This window comes from Malus domestica, chromosome 11 (assembly GCF_042453785.1).
Source record: "Malus domestica chromosome 11, GDT2T_hap1".
Taxonomy (NCBI): domain Eukaryota; kingdom Viridiplantae; phylum Streptophyta; class Magnoliopsida; order Rosales; family Rosaceae; genus Malus; species Malus domestica.
The window spans coordinates 10,667,391-10,685,305 of record NC_091671.1 but is presented as its reverse complement, the minus strand read 5'-3'; the positions used below and the strand labels follow the sequence as shown (position 1 = coordinate 10,685,305).

Here is a 17,915-nt window from a genome sequence, read left to right as displayed (position 1 = left end):
CTTATTGCCGTCCTATAAAATTTTCCCTTGAGCTTCAGTGGCCTACGACGGTCACACAACACGCCGGATGCACTCTTTCCATCCAGCTCGTATTCTATGGTTGAGATCTCCATCTAATTCTCCGTTCTCTTGCAAGATAGATCCTAGGTAGCGAAAACGATCGCTTTTTGTGATCTTCGCTAGATTGCTCCAGTCATTAGTGTGGATAAGTATATAAATGGATAGAGATAGGAAAGCAAACACAAGATGTACGTGGTTCACCCAGATTGGCTACGTCCACGGAATAGAAGAGTTCTCATTAATTGTGAAGGGTTTACACAAGTACATAGGTTAAACCGTAATAGTGGCAGCATATTCCAAGGGTGTATCTTTATTGATCTTGTACCATACCCACTAATCTTTCACAATATACATCTGCCAAGGCATGCAAATATTTTGTTTTCACCACCGTAAATGTAAGGAAATGTGATCTTGAAATGAAGAATGTACACAAAGAAGGCGAACCCGACTGAATGTACCTCTCCTACGCCTTCATATCCTCCAACTGCTGGAACATGTGGCCTCACAGGTTATACCCTTTTTTCGTGGTTCAACTCAAAACCCCCCTCAAGATATGACCTTACAAAAATTTTGCAGCTTTGTTTACTCATGTTACTTTAAATTCGAATTTGTTAAAACAAGCTATGAGTACCAACAAAATTCGTATGGTCAAGGATTTCATGTGTTATAGTAAGAGTACAATATGATTGATATGTATCACATATAAGATATATAAATAAATAAATAACAAATTCAATTATCGTATATGTGGAATATTAACTTCATGTGGCCGTGTTTTAGATAAACCGAAAAATTGCTCCTAAAAATGAAGCAACAAATAGGAGCACATGTTAAAACTAATAAATTTAACTCCATTTTTTTAACAACCAATCAAATAATAAATAAAACATGAGACTGAACCCATAAAATAAAAGAGAAAAAACCTTCGTTTCGGTTAATATCAGAAGGGTTGTTTATTACTGTGTATGTGTTTTAGTCACTCTCTCGCTTTGTCAAGGAAAGTATTTAGTTCGTGATTGTGGTTGCTCTCTCGTTTTGTCGATGAGAGATTTTGTAGTTATGGTCATGGTCATGATTTGTTCAATATCAAATTTTAGAGCATTGCTTGTTATTTAGATCTAAGGTGGTGGTGTTTGTGGTTTGTTCGCTTAGCAAAAGACTATGGGAAGGAAACTCAATGTTTGTTGGAGGGGAACTCATAGCAAGGCTTCTTTGCCAACAATTGCAAAATCATCATAGATTATTGCGGTCTTTTTCTTGTGGACCCTCTACGTTAATTCTTGGGCTTGCAATGTTTGGTCCTCGCAACTAGGGTTTAGGATTAAGGGTCTTCTGTTATTGAAGAATGGTATTGTAAATTGATGTGTTTGTAATTGTAGGGTTATGATATTCTTTTGAAATGTATGATCTCTTTAATTGTTCTAAGAGACACGTTTAATATGTTGTTGTATGTACTTTTTTTTACTATTTCTAATGAAATTATTTTCCCTAAAGAAAAACCACTGTAGCTCAAAATTCAAGCTTAATGACACATTTCAACTTTAGAGCAGTTAATTGCGACCAAAGAAATTAGAGCAGTTAAACATTTTTTTTTTCTTAGTAAAACATTGTTTTCACTGTGTTTAGGTGGAAAATACATCCGGTCACCGACATTTCAATTTTGCCAATTTAACCACTGCACTTTATTCAATTTGCAATTAACTCCAACGTTTTTTGTTTTTTGTCTTTGAAAAAAATGGAACAACTGCTAATAAGTTAAGGTTATTCCCCCTCTCGGACTCGAAAGGATTATGGAGAATTTCACTATAGTCTTGATCAGAATCAAGCATACTCACCTATTTGGAATATCAAATCTCTCATATTTTTTATTTATTGAAAAACCGCAGTTGCAACTTAAGTTATTTAACTCAAACGTTTCACTTCCCATCAATTACCCACCTACCAGGTTAGTACTTTCTTAAATATTCTGTTCCCTTTGGATTTTATCATGATTTCATAAGTTTGTACTTGAACAAAATGATTCAAGAAAGAAAACAACGTACTACTGCAGGCTGCAAAGCAGAGCGGTGACACAAAAATGAAATTAGAATGTAAACCGAGTGGTATACACGAAATTGACATTATATCATTGCCACCAATTATTGCTTATTTTTGGAGTACTGTGCCGACAATTAATCTAAAACATTATTTGTTTTAAGTGTTCGAAGTGTACATATGCTTCAGAAGTTCCTGTTTTTTCCCCTAAGATCTCATTTCATAGGGGAGATTTTTTTTTTTTATTACAAACGATATTATTTGCACTAAATGGAAAATGTGGGCTAAGCCTCATAATAGGCTATCATAATATGATTCAAATTTGCATTTGGTGAAAATTGAAGATCTCACTGATAAATGAAGAGGAATACCACTAGACTGTAGTACTAAATGGCAGTTGAATATGCTCTTACAATTGGCAAATTAAAACGTGGGAAGGTGCCTTCTAGTGTGAAACTGCCCTAGAATTTCTATCCCCATATAGATGGTCTATATACTGAGTCCCTCCCAAGCTACTCATTTTTAGAAATTTGACCTCTTCCTTTTGGCATTTCATTGAGTTCGGATAATATCTTACTTAGATACATCACAACATATCGTTATAATTTTTAAAATGGTCAGCCAGCGGATTCAAATTTTTTTTTAACAAACGATCAGAGTGTGAAATGGGGTTAAGCTTCACACTATGTTAACCATAATAAAGTGGTTCAATTTCGACTTTAACGAAAATCGAACATAAGATCTCTCATTTACAAGTAAAGAATAATATCCTTATCATTAGACCGTAGTATGAAGTAGAAGTTGCTAATTCAATTAGTGTCCAATGAAAATAGGGAGTAGGTAGTGCAATCTCCAAATAAAAGTTTTTTTAGTTGGTTTTCGGTTTAGTTAGAATAAAAAAGTTATTTTGTAGCTATACGTGGATGGCGGAGCTTTTCTAAATCCATGCACGAGATCATCACTACCCATTAACGTGCAACTAATATAGTATAGATGACTCACTCTCTATACAACTAATACAAATTATTACTGTTCGTAATATGCTTAGAATATGACACGTGTGGTATTAGAATATATGACACAATCATCTTGGACTCCTATATTGTTTTATAACAAGATATTGGAATCAAACTTTGGGACATCTCCCTAATTAAGATTGGTTATAACTTATAACTTGACCATATGTTGGAATGAAATTGACCATATGTTGGAATGAAACGAGTATAGAATGACTATTCTAAAGTGTTTGTGACATCTTTTTAATTAAGACTGGTTATAACTTATAACAAGTCTTAATTAAAGAGACATCAAATAGCCTGAAACAATCTCAAAAATGTTTTGGTATAAGATAATTACTAAAATCGAAGTCCCAAAATTCTTTAGATGAAATGTGGTGCCTAGCTCTTTGACACGCGACAAACTGACTGACATATATATTATTCAGTTAAAATTGGATCCACGTGTTAACACATGGATCCAACTTATAATTTAATATGAACATTACCACGTTTTTCTTTCAAAACCCTGCTTAATTTAGACAAACTATAATACTCTATAGAGTATCACATCTCAAATAGAGGTAGGACCCACCAATACAAGTGGATTATCTTTTTATTAAAGATGTGAGATAAATGTGGTATGAAAAATATGTGTAACATTTTTTATTCTATATTCTTAAGTGTATTATTTGAGAATGAAAACCACTAGTTACTAAACCTAATTATTGTGGTTGATCTTGGCCTTCCGTGTGATAAAATTTCTCTTGGTGTGTCCGCTGCATGAACAGTTGAATTTCCATAAACCAATCATAAAATCATTATAATACTGTTTCTTCCTTTTTCTTGCACCGACCATGCAACTCTCCAAGGACAAAGGATTTGCTGATTTCATCTTTAGTGCAATTAGGATGAGTGGTTATGGGGCGATTCATGGTGGTTGGAGTGTTGGATGGATTCGATGACGGTGGTGGCTGGAGTTAGGGGAAAAGTAGAAGGTGGGAGGGTTTCAATTTTGTTGTTTTTGAAGGTATTATTATTTTCTTTATTTTTGAATTCTTTCATAGTTTTTTTATTTTCTTAATTTTATTCTTTCTTTAATTAATATTAAACATGATTATAAAATTTTAACGGTAATTGGATGGAAAAGGAGCACATTGACTAATTGAGTTAAACATATGGATCAAATTTAACATTTAAACCTTTATTTTAACCTAAAAGAAAGGAGCACATTCAAGTTAAGCATGTACTTTCTTAAGTTATATATATATTGGGAGCAAATGAAATACCTCATAAGTCACGTAGAGGCCACCACATTCAAGTTAAGCATGTACTTTCTTAAGCCAATTTTCTTGTTAATGCTATTGCAATTCCTAGTCGCCCTATATGTTTTCAAGTTGTTCTAATGTATGGCTATGAGCAGAGGCGGAGCCACAATGGGGTCAATGGGATCGCACGACCTCTTGGAAGCCATGGAAATAACCTTAGAGGTCCCTTGGAGCTGCTGGTGCAACCCCTTGGAGTTGCTGGTGCGACCTCTTGGAGCTACACACCACGTGCTCGATGAAACGTTTGAAAGAAGAAGCAGCCTTGCAGGTTGAAGAAGAAGGCCGCGAGCCCTTTTTTTTAAAAACAACCTGGGCAAAACGACGTCATTTTGGCCCAGGGAATTTTTTTTAAATGACCTGGCCAAAACGACGTCGTTTTGGGCCAGGTCTGAAAAGAAAAAAAAAATGCAGCCTCTCCTTCCTCTGCTCACAGACCCGACTCCCCCATTCCAAAACCCCAAAATTTGTCTACTTTCTCGCCTCCCCTCTCACCTGCAAAAAGGTTTGCCCTTTGTCTTGATTTCAGTTTTGTTCTGGTTATTCTCGCTTTCAATGTTAGGGTTTTAGGTTTTCGTTTCTGGTAAGATCTTTTTGGGATGGGCCGAAATTGTGGTATTATTTCGGCTGTAAGTTTCAGATTTACAATTTTTCATGCATTGGAATTAGGGTTTCTGGATATGTTTGATGCAATGAATTTCTTTAGGTTAAAGTATGTTCCTTTGGGTAATCTTGATTTTCCTTTAGTCTTAAAGAAAATGATAAAACCGTTGTCTCACATTTATTTGTATAGCACAGGGGCTAATTATTTTAAATTGCTGCCAGAATATGTATGTGATAAGTTTCAATGTTAGAATCAATCATGGTTTCGAGGCCTTGAAATCTCGATGAGCTTGCTTTAAGGGCTGATTTAATTAATCTATGAGAAGCCTTATTTCGAGCGAATATATGTTAGCATGGTTCTTGCAGCTCAAAATTAATCCCCTTTTTCATAGTTTGGCGCATGTTAAATTTTTTTGTTAGCCTGCTTGATTGCATTGTCTCTGTTACTTTTGATTCTGAGCTGGGAAAAGTTAGTTTGTTACATAATATGGAGTATACTTCAGTCTCTTTATGTCACAGGGTATGCTGATTTTTTTTTTCAGTTTAGTTTTTGGTGGTTATCATTCGTTACGTGGCTTAGTGGATTCCTGTGTTTGTTATTTGCTCATTGTTATTGTGAAATTTCACAATTCAAGTAAGTTCTAAACCCTATGTATAATGTATGATATATTTAATTTAATTGAAATCCAATTCATATTTATTTTGATTATGTTGATGGTTTGTTTATATTGTGAGTATTTATTTTGAATATTTTGTATATGTAGAATTATTATGGAACGGTTTTTTAAGAGAAAGTCATCATCGGGTTCGGGTAGTTCGAATAATGTTGATAGTTCAAATACTGTTGGTAGTTTAAGAACTCCAAGTTCAAGACAAAGTCAGTTAATGGTGTTTTGGGTAATCTTCAAGCGGATTCTGGATTAAGAACTCAAATGATAGATTATGATGCTAATATGAGAGATGAGGTCCGAATATCGTATCTACAAAAAGGACCTTATCAACCTAGAGGTCATAATTTCCCAATAACTAATATGTCGGGAATTAATCGACGCTTCATTCCCCAATGGTTTGATGAGTTTGATTGGTTGGAATATAGTATATCTAAATATGCGACATTTTGTCTCTATTGCTATCTCTTTAAAACCAATTTTGAACAAGTGGGTAGTGAAGCTTTCACTAGAGATGAATTTAAGACATGGAAGAAAGGGAGAGAAAGATTTAAGATGCATGTTGGACCGGTTGGGAGTGTTCATAATAAGGCTAGAGAAGCTGCTACAAATTTGATGAATCAACCTACACTTATTGAAACGGCAGTGAGAAAATACTCCGACCAAGCTCGTAAGGCTTATCGCACATGCTTGAATGCATCAATCAAGTGCACTAAGTTTTTATTTCGACAAGGTCTTACTTTTCGTGGCCATGATGAAAGTGCCACTTCAAGCAATAGGGGAAATTACTCGGAGCTATTGCAATTCATTGCAGATAATGATGATAAAGTTAGAGAAGTTGTGATGGAAAATGCTCTGAGGAATCTCAAATTACTAGCTTCTTCCATTAAAAAAGAAATTGTGAATTCATGTGCCCTTGAAACACTTGATGCTATCATGGATGGTATAAAAGATAGATTCTTTTCAATATTGGTGGATGAAGCACGTGATGTGTCGGTGAAAGAGCAAATGGCTATGGTGTTACGTTATGTGGATGACAACGAGCATGTAATTGAAAGATTTGTGGGTATCCAACATGTTACCGACACTACTTCAAGTTCACTAAAGGATGCTATTGACACATTCTTTTCTCGCAACGGTTTGAGCATTTCCAAGCTACAAGGACAAGGTTATGATGGTGCTAGCAATATGAGAGGTGAGTTGAATGGCCTTAAAACAAAGATATTGAGAGAACAACCTTGTGCATATTATGTTCATTACTTTGCTCATCAACTTCAACTAGCTCTTGTTGCCGTAGCAAAGAAGAATATAGATATTGCCTCTTTTTTTGCAACGGCTAATAGTGTGGTTAATCATGTTGGAGCATCTTGTAAGCGGCGTGATTTACTTAGACAGCAACTTCAAGAAGAGCTTGTGATAGCTTTTGAAAATGATTGTCTTATAACGGGGCGAGGCTTAAATCAAGAAACAAGTCTCAAACGTGCCGATAACACACAATGGAACTCATACTATGGTACCTTGATTAGCATCATTTCCATGTTTTCATCCGTGGTTCATGTGCTTCAAATGGTTATTGATGATAATCCCAATGAAAGTGCGGGTGAAGCAAATAAGTTAATGAGAGAAATACGTACTTTTGAGTTTGTGTTTCACCTTTTCTTGATGAAAGTCATATTGGGACTCACAAATGATTTGTCACAAGCATTGCAAAGGAAAGATCAAGAAATTGTGAATGCAATGGCTTTAGTGAAATCATGCAAGGAAAAGCTACATTGGATGAGGAATAATGGGTTCGATGCATTGGTTGATGAAATATCTTCTTTTTGTGAAAAACATCATATTGATGTTCCTAACATGGAAGAGGCATTTATACTTCCAGGGAGGTCAAGGCGTAATGCTCCAATAAAGACAAATCATCATCATTATCGTGTAGAGCTCTTTATTTATGTCATTGATGAGCAAATTACGGAGTTAGAGGATCGCTTTAATGAGGTAAATACTGAGTTGCTTATTTGTTTGGCATGTTTGAATCCGAAAGATTCATATGTAGCTTTTGATAAACCAAAGTTACTTCGTCTTGCTCAATTTTATCCTCAAGACTTTTCGGATGAGGATCGTTTGGCACTTGAAGATCAACTTGAGATTTATATTCATTATGTGTGTTCCAGTAGTGATTTCTCTCAATTGGAAGGGATTGGTGATTTTGCAAAAAAAATGGTGGAGACAATGATGCATCAAGTATTCAATTATGTATATTTGCTCATTACATTGTCTTTAGTTTTACCAGTTGCAACTGCTTCAGTGGAGAGAGTATTTTGTGTCATGAATATTGTTAAGGGTCCACTTAGGAACAAAATAGGAGATCAATGGTTGAGTGATAGCTGGCTTGTTTATATTGAGAGAGATATTTTTGCTTGTATTGAAAATGAAGCTATAATGCTTCGTTTTCAAAATATGAAACCTCGTCATGGACAATTATAGCTTGTAATATTGTTTCCGTTATGAATTATGAATGAAAGTACTATGATTTCATTTTCAATATGTTTTTCCATCCTAAATTTTTATTTGGACTTTTACACTAAGACCCCTTGTGGTAAGATTCATGGCTCCGCCACTGGCTATAAGTTCCTCTTGTTGTTTGTCCTATGCAACTATGGTAAATATATTTGACTGTTTATACTATTTACTTGAAGGAGGTGATTTTCATACTTGTTTTTTAGTTTTTCACACTATTTTTAGAGTCGTCGGATTGAATAATCAAACCAAAACAACAGAAGTTATTTAACAGTGTGAGTGATAATAATTTAATTCCCCTTTTGGGGGTTTGAGTTAATTCTTCTTTTGCAAATAATGTATCTTTACTGTACAAATTTTATAGTTGGAACCATTCAATTCTTAATCTTTATTTGAAGATCACCGTTACAAAAAATTATTTCACTCGGAGATCATTTAGTCATTCAAGTGTAGGATGCATGTGGTCCAATAGATAGGGTGTTGAGTTTTCACCCATGCATCCCGAGTTCGAAACTCTCCCCTCTTTTAGATTATTGTAACAGTTTCGAACTCTCACATTTCCCCTTAATAATAATAAATTTTTCTTAGAAAAAACAAAAGCCATTCAAGTGGATGAAACAAATTTACAGTTTAACTACTAAGTAATATATTCATGATGAACCATCCATTTATTTGATGTGTTTGGATGATTAAATGATCTCAAATTCAAATGATTTTTTGTAAGAGCGATCTTCAAATGAAGGTTAATAAAGTGAACTGCTTTGATCATTGATTTCATTCAGTCAAGATATAATATTCGCAAATAGAGGATATATGCATTCCAACATAGGAGGATGCAAGTATTATCCTTGAAAGCAATAATTCAACGCCAAATATGCCTAATTGGTATAACAGTTAATTAAACTATTGTTAAGAGTGTAAATACTAGAATTCAATTAACAGTTCAACCATATACCTGGCTGCCTTAGGAATTAAGGGCTCCTAAAGTTATCCTAATTTGGTTTGGATTGGTGTACTATTTGGTGATGGGTAGTATATATACTTAATTAGGGCGTGCATATAAAAAGGAGATTATATTCACACACACCTCAAATTACTTTATCCATATTTTTTAATTTTTTAATATTTTTTTGTCAAGTGTTAATGGTGTCTAGAAAATATTAAAAAATTAAAAGAATGTGTGAGAAGTAAATTGGGGTGGTTAATATAATCTCTCTAAATATAAAACGTAAGGTAATAGTAAATGGGAGAGAAAATTCTCGAATAACATAAATAAAATCTGCTTGAGAAAGTGCTGAATGGCATCTTTCCCGCCGGTCCTTTTCGAAGCCCATCTCAAAAACTATGTATTAAGTAGCAAAACTGCTCTTCTAAGGTCCTCATTTTAAGGACTTGTGAGGTCCTTTTTATAGATACTAATCAGATTGATGCAATGATAGATTGAGTTATCAACTTAAATAATTCATGTTACACCAAAGCACAATAATTGTGTAAAGTAATTAAATTAAAAAAGATTCTTGCGTGAAATCTCTTGTCTTCTTCCCTTACCGTCTCTCTCTTCGCATCGCCTTCTTCTCTCCATCTCTCTCTCTCTCTCTCTCTCTCTCAATCATTCACTTTCATTCTCTCCTCCTGAGTTTTTTTTTTGTTTTTTCCTTTTACGTATGATAAAGGGAGAATGACTTGTTTCAAAATTTTCAGGTTCGTCGGAAAATTTCATAAGAAAAAAGGGCTCACGCGTTCAAGAAGGGATTCTAATTTTCAAAGTCAATTTTTTTGGTGCTTTGTAACTAAATGGGTTTGAATATTATTGATAAAATATTGGATGAAATTGGATGTGTAAAGTTATCAGGGTTTATCCAATTGGATTTGCTAGGTTTAGATATTCGATGAGAAGACTAGGTTTTGCAAATGGAAGGGATTCGATAGACGTGAAACCTTCTTCTCTCTTCTTATTTTATTGTGTTTTTATTTTATGAATTAGTATTTTATTTCCATGGAACAAGAACTATTTAAGTTGATAGTTTAATCTATCGTAAAATTAATCAGACAACTCATATAAAAAAAATAAAAAAAAACAGAACCTCATAGGCCCTTATTTTAGGAGAGCAGCTCTCTTTTGACAATGTCACGAAATGCCTCATTATTTGGTTTCCTTTTAATTAAAGACTATATTATTAAAGTCGTATACCCTAAGATCTATGATGTGCTTATCATTCATTTGTAAATTAAAACATGAGAATTTTAACGAAAAGCTAATGTACTATTTATTTTAACAAAAAATCACATTTTTATACTAAAAAATCAATCCTTATACTATTCATTTTACCCTTTATTTGTCTTTATTGTTAAAACTCAAAATTTTTAAACTATTTTCATTAGTTCTCCTTTAAAACATTTGTGCTCACTACATAAAGTGTTGAAACATATTTCGTCGAAACTTCATATTGCGGTGAAGACAGCCAACATAAGTCACAGCTGCAAAAGCATACAAAAATTGGTCCTTTGGTTTGACACTTTAAGCTCCAAATTCAATAAAATAAATAATGTTTTTTCGGAGTTACGAAGAAAAAACATTAATAATAAAAGAAAGGATTGTAGCACATGTTGCTTGTTTTAGTAGGGGATTTATTATTATTATTTTTAACAATAAGCTCTTATTTTATACATCCAAAAGAATTTCCTGGCGCGTAAAAGTTAAATTAGATCGTCATTTTTTATAGTTTTTTTTTTATTTAATCGTATATTTTTCAAATACGGGAATGAATGTTCTTACCATTAAGTAATAAAACTATTTTTACTAACATTAATCAATCACATCTTCTAAAAGTTAAGAGTTAACTTCTTACGTGTAAGGAACTTGTAACTCAAGTACGGATTAAGATTATTACTTATATAGGTCATAGGATCAATTTCATCTCTTCCCCTACTATATCAACAAACGGGTTGACGTTATACCAAAAAAAGCAAGTGTTTGATAAACATATTGTAGAATGTCCATAATAACTCTCATAACTAACGAACATGTAGTGTTTCACAACAATTTAACTACATAACGTTGATGCATTTAACTATACAATGCTTTGCATTATGAATGAAACTATGGGGAGACAAATTCATCTAAGAAGATTCTCAATGCATGTACTCTTTCATCTACATAAAAAGAACAACTTATATGGTACAAGTGCAGCGTCACTTGATATTCTTTGTTAGTGAGTTAATAATATCTGAACAAAACTTTACATATATCTTTATTTATTAGTACAAAACGCTATTATGTGAGTGTTTTTGTTCACGTTTGTCATACTTTTGCTTAAAATGTTCTCTCCTAATTTACAAGACATTTTTCATGTTGAAAATACAGCTTGATATACTAAAGCATCATTATAGTAGTAATTTGATACTTGAAAAAACCTTCTAACCACTTGTACCAACACACTAAAATATTTCTCATAATTAACCCGCGTAAACAACTTGTCGGTTCAAAATTCACACGGACAGTCAAACCCGAGTGCCGGCTGGGATCGCCACATGTCAAATTAACTTTGTTGAACACTTATTTTTCCAACTTTTTTCCCCTGGGAAATACGCAGCGGAATTATGGCAGGCGAGCGCGTCGATCACCGTTGGGACCTTCCCTTTCGCAGCAGAGCAATATCATGGGGAACCGCGTACAGTCAGAGGGGCCCCTTTAATGCAATCCAGTCGGACCTTCCCCGTACATCAACTTTTCTTTATTACAGATCCGACGGCTGCGGGGACGATCTGTGACTGATGAGCATCACCTGCGGGTAAGAAGGACGAATTCTGAGAAGGAAGAGACTTGGTTGCTCGCCGGAGGAAAAGGACAAAGATTTGTTGCGAACCAGCTCGCAACTAAAATCACGCTGGCCAATGAGAAACGGCCACGTCGGCAGAGCATTTGGGTGATAGGAACACGTAAAAGACAAAACAAAAATACCGTACATGTAATGGGAGTTGACCAAACAAACCTCTGCGCCGGAACGAGGCCCTCGGCGCGGTTGTTGTTGCAAGTGCGGACACATGCAGCAGATTACGGCCCCCGTCGTTCTACTTCTAGAAGTAAAATTAGTGATTATTTTTCAAATGGAAGTATTTTTTATCACAATCATTTAGTATGGTGTATGCCCACCATCCTATATATCATAATTATATGAGTTTGAATTTTGAGATTCGTGTAATGGATAAGCACAAATATCAAAATTCAAACTCATCTAACGGTGATAAATAGAATGTTGAGCATACACCACATATATGATGGTGAGCAAATATGCACTATTTTCAAACTCCATGTTGTCCTTAGTGCACCTGTAAAAAATTTAAAAATTGTAGGGTACTTTTAATTTTAGTATATGAAAAGTTATACCTAAGATTAATTTTGATTCGTAGAAACGCATTCTCGAGGCATGTAAATTACATACCTAGTCGGAATTTTGTATACGATATATGTAGTTAAAAGCATCAGATTTTCAGTAATGTGTTTACCATATAAGAGTGTCGTTCAATATTCGCTTTAAAATTTCCTACTCACAAATCAAACCAAAGCTTACATACAAGAAACTTAATAACAAGCAAAAACAGCCTTATAATTAACTCTACTATGTACTTTAACTAAAACGTACTGAATTATTTGGTTAAAGAGATTTTGTTTTTGCTTCTTTCCTAAATACAAAAGGAAAGGTTAAACGTGTTATATCAAATACACATTGTATACACGTCGAATACAAATTATATCCATACTGTATACATACACATTGTATTAATCGGATTATGAATATAATTTTAAAGTTGAATAATGCTACATGTAATGTATGGCGCATTTACTTGTCAAGAAACGTTGAACATAAATATCATCCCTATCATAAAACATAGAATAGGAAATGGAATCCATTACGATACACCTTGTATACAAATCGGGCACATTGTATACTTATCTGATACACCTCGTATCAGTTGAATTATAATCATAATTCTAAACATAGCAACACCACATGTACGACACTGCGTAATCTACTTGTCAATAAACGTCGAATGTAGAATTCACTTCAATTAGAGACGCGGTAGTAAACAAGCGAGAAACAGTGTTGAAAATGAAATTGATGACGTGGCAATATTTAATTGGTAAAAAATGGAATTTATTTTGCGGTTAATTTGCATCACAAACCAGCCCCTCCCCCATATAAATTAAAGAAAAGGGTCACAAAAAAGTACAAAGAGAGTTCTGTCACTTTGTGGCTGAGTTTTGCAAACGCTTTCTCCTTTCTTTCTGCTCTGTTTTCTTGGTTGGCTGGTTTTCTATGCTTTTTTTTGGGTGCTCTGTTTTTGTGCGCCAGTTGAGATAAAAAGCAGTGAGAGCACAAGAAGAAAAGAAAAAGGGGAAGACGATGAGCTGCTTTCGCTGCTCGAAGAAATCAACCAAAGAATCAGAGAAGAAAATTACCCACATCAACACCAACAAACCCAATCATCAAGGTAAGAATTCTTTTCCGAAATTATTTGATTTAATTCTGGGGTCATTGAGATAAAACCCAAGTTTTATATGATCGTATTTGATTTTTTTGGATGATTTTATTTTATTTTTGGCATTGTGGGTTTTATTTTTTGGATGCTATAATTTGATAATTTGCTTTCCTTTTTCTAAATCTGTTTGAATTTTGTGGGTAGTACTCTTTACCCTACCTGGGTTTACGTGTGTCTTTCAATCTGTGAATAAAAGCCATTAAATTTCATCCATTGTATGAGTTCTTGAATTTCTTCCATTTTTTTACTTTATATAATTCTTGGGTTGAATTTTTTGAATTTGGTTTTGGATGGTCATTCTTTCCACCTAAAAATCGATTTAAAAGGTCGGTGCTTTTGACTTTGCCATGAGATTAGTGTCAATTTTTGAAATTTTGCAGCGGATGAGGAAAGAATTATGGCTGAATTTTTGTCTAGTGAAATGGGATTTAATCACATTTATGAAATTTGAATCCTTTTTGTTCATCTGGGTTTATGTTAAATTGTTAATTTTCTCATCTGGTGCTGAATTAATAAATTTAATTTGATTCTGTTCATTGAGACAGACTGTTGCTCATTCATTTTGTTTGTTTCTTTGCTTGGCTAGGAAGGTCCAATCTATATTCCACATTTCCACACCCCTTTTAGTTTCGAATTTTGTCAGTTTGTATTCTTTGTTTGCATTTAGATTTGCATGACTCCGATTTTTCACCCCATAAATTGATAGAATTAGTCAATGTCGAATTTTTGGATTTTAGTTTCCATGTGCCGTATTTTTGTCTTTTTTCTTGGCATTCTCAAATCTCATTTAGTTACCTGTCTTTGTGGATGTATATTTGCCCGTTTTGATCCGTGAAGTGAATACGAATGGGACTGTGAAAAAGGAACTGGGTGTGGAAAAGGAACTGGGTGTAAAAAAGGAGGAGGCGATGAAGGATGACCAGTTATCGTTGGATGTAAAGGAGTTGAATATAATAGAGGGTTCCAACGATGGAAAAACGACTGGCAAGCGGGCACAAACATTTACATTTGCTGAACTTGCAGCAGCAACTGGCAATTTCAGGTCTGATTGCTTTGTAGGTGAAGGAGGATTTGGAAAAGTTTACAGGGGTTACTTGGAGAAAATTAATCAGGTCTGTAGTGTTTATGTGAATGTTAGTTCTATCATTAAATTGAGCGTTTTTAACTCAAATTGGTACAATTGTTTTCAACTGTTTGAACTTGTACGTGGAATTGAATTCTGCTGGGACATTACTCGTACCCTTTTATGCCATTGTATCAAAAACTGTGTTTTGTTCCTTGAGTTTCATTTAGTAAATGACTTATAAGCTCAAGGACTGACCTTAGTTTGCTATTTTTGTGGTTCTAGGTTGTTGCTATTAAACAGCTTGATCGTAATGGATGCCAAGGACTTAGGGAATTTGTTGTCGAAGTATTGACGCTTAGTTTGGCTGACGACCCTAATCTTGTCAAACTGCTTGGATTCTGCGCTGAGGGAGAGCAGAGGCTATTGGTTTATGAATATATGCCATTAGGATCTTTGGAAAACCATTTGCATGGTATGCAGCTGAAACAATCCAAAATCCTGCTCTTGTTGTATGATCGAGATTACCCTTTCACTTTGTTTTACATCTGCCCCTTATTATCGCAATGTGTTTGAATTAAGTATCACATTTGTTTTGCTTTACAGGTCTTTCACCCGGAAGGAATGTGCTTGACTGGAATACAAGAATGAAGATAGCAGCTGGTGCTGCGAGGGGTTTAGAGTATCTGCATGAGAAAATGCAGCCCCCTGTTATATACCGTGACCTGAAATGCTCAAACATTTTGCTTGGTGAGGGGTATCATCCAAAGCTATCGGATTTTGGCTTGGCTAAAGTAGGTCCCAGTGGAGATAAAACTCATGTTTCTACTAGGGTTATGGGTACGTATGGGTATTGTGCACCGGATTATGCCATGACAGGTCAGCTGACTTTCAAATCAGATGTTTATAGCTTTGGGGTTGTTCTTTTGGAGCTTATCACAGGAAGGAAAGCTATTGATAATACAAAACCCATCAGAGAGCAGAACCTGGTAGCATGGGTAAGATAGCTCTAGTTGCACTCTTCTTCGATATCTACTATTGCACTTTATTCTGTGGAATTGAATATATTGATTTCATGGTAGCTGCTGTCCTTTGAAATATTGTGTGGTATGCAATAATATCGGAAATGCTGATGGTTCTGGCAGCCTTTGTTAATTAGGTCGGGCCCAACCGCCCAAGAGGCTGGATATAAGTATTATAATCTCAGTTTGTTGAAACTTATTTTCTGTACTTATTTTCTTTTCATTTTGCGGTTGATTTTTTGTCCCTATTGTCTTGTAAAGTTATATTTTGATATCCAAAGTAGAATTGTCGAGTATTTCCACCTGACTTACCCCCACATGCATAGAAACTAGCCGATGCAATCCTTGTAGATTTGAAATACTGGCTGTTAGTAGTATTTTTAGTGGAGTAAATAGAAATTCAATGTATATAATTACCAGTAGTTTGGTTTCAGAATTGTCGAGTGTATCCTTAACCGTTATATTGTTTTCAGGCAAGACCCATGTTCAAAGATCGGAAGAAATTCTCATTAATGGTGGACCCGTTGCTTCAAGGTCAGTATCCAGTCAGGGGATTATACCAAGCTCTTGCTATTGCTGCGATGTGCGTTCAAGAGCAGCCCAATATGCGGCCTGTCATAACCGACATAGTTACAGCGCTGCATTACCTTGCATCCCAGAAATATGACCCCCGAACCAATCCTGGTCAAACCTCGAAAAGGGGTCCATCTTCTCCAAGATTGAAGAGTGATGATGATATAACGCAGATTGGAGGTGACAGGCCAGAGAGAGACTGAGCCGGAGGATTAAGTTAAATGTGCCTAGTTATCAATTTTTGCATCATAGAAGATAACAGGTACTGCCGCCATCCTCAATATTCATACACAGAGAATTTCTGCCTTTTCTTCTCTCTTTTTTTTTTTTTTTTGCGGTGTACATGAGAGATGGCGTAAAGCGGGAGCCTTGTGCACTGGGTACAACCTACATGAGAGATGGCGTTTCTTGTATGTAAAATGCTTCGTTGTAGGAACATTTTCCCATTGGATTAGTTACCCTTGATTTCTATAAAAGTTCCATTCTTTGGCCGGTTGCCTCCTTTTTCTCTTTTTGTTTCCCACCAGGCGTCTATGCTTGCGCTTTTGTTTCAATTTCATTTTCTATAGCACAATATAGCTGCAAAATAATGGATGTTCTCGTGCACAAGCTTTGTCGTAAAAACAAAGTGGACGTATCTACTTCCTCTTGTCTCCATCGATGCAGGTAATGCCGGGAACATCGTTGTTGGAGAGCTTAAGATGCCTCTCTTCTGGTTAACCCAATTCAAAGGGGGACGGTGGAGGTTCCAGTGAATGATTTGTTATTGTGTGACAGGGGTTGAGTGTGGTGAGTTTTGAGGGTTTAGGGTTTAGGAGGGTAAATATCTTATAGGCTGCCAAAAGAGCTTCGAGATTTTTGGCATCCTTGCACGAGAAGTGCTGATAGAGCCGTCAAATGTACTATGAATTGTGTCATTTCATAGTAACATTGAACAAATTTGTAAAAAGATCTCAACTTTTAACCTTGTTGGTAAAAAGAGGATAAGAGTTGCATTTTTGGACGGGGATGACATCAATGTTACGTATCATTTAATTTTACATGTGCTTTAGCCATTAGATATGATTTTTACAATGATTACGATTTTTATTTTCAATCTCATATGCTCATAATCCGTATCAGTCAATGCTACATAGTATTTAAAAAGAAAAGAAAAAATTTGGACAAGTCAAGCCATTTTTTGTAGTGGGTCATCCACTTGAGATATATAGGATTTTTTGCAGTGGGTCATCCACTTGAGATATATAGGGTACTGAGGGAAAGTGGTTTTAGAGGACGTTTGCATTGCTTTGGTGCTCTATTTGGTGACAAGACGTGACAAGATCAAGTACCATGAATCGTTCGAAGGGTTAATGAATTGGGAAAGCATACCACATTCAAAGCTTTGTCTAATAAAACCAAGGCATTCATCATCCCAAAAGGCCATCCATTATTATTACATTATTGAGAGAGAGAGAGAGAGAGAGAGAGATTCGTGCAAACTCTCTTATGGAAGAGTGGTACCAAAATTAACTAAA

General features: G+C 35.0%; 2 protein-coding genes across 3 annotated transcripts; both read left to right on the top strand.

The window, feature by feature from the left end:
• Positions 1-6,240: 6,240 nt before the first annotated feature.
• On the top strand, positions 6,241-8,166 carry LOC139189426 (uncharacterized). Its single transcript, XM_070808375.1, has one exon. It carries the CDS (start codon positions 6,241-6,243, stop codon positions 8,164-8,166), a length of 1,926 nt encoding a protein of 641 aa, XP_070664476.1.
• A 5,263-nt stretch (positions 8,167-13,429) lies between these two features.
• LOC103447780 (probable serine/threonine-protein kinase PBL5) lies at positions 13,430-17,438 on the top strand. Of its 2 annotated transcripts, XR_001791544.3 has the most exons (6): positions 13,430-13,692; positions 14,578-14,852; positions 15,089-15,278; positions 15,410-15,801; positions 16,299-16,660; positions 17,065-17,438. XR_001791544.3 is itself a non-coding variant. In XM_008386988.4 (5 exons), exons 1-5 carry the CDS (start codon positions 13,605-13,607, stop codon positions 16,599-16,601), a joined length of 1,248 nt encoding a protein of 415 aa, XP_008385210.1. In that variant the 5' UTR covers positions 13,430-13,604; the 3' UTR covers positions 16,602-17,438. The 2 variants fall into 2 exon arrangements, 1 of the variants encoding a protein (XP_008385210.1); XM_008386988.4 differs by having other exon boundaries at positions 16,299-17,438.
• The last annotated feature ends 477 nt before the right edge of the window (positions 17,439-17,915 follow it).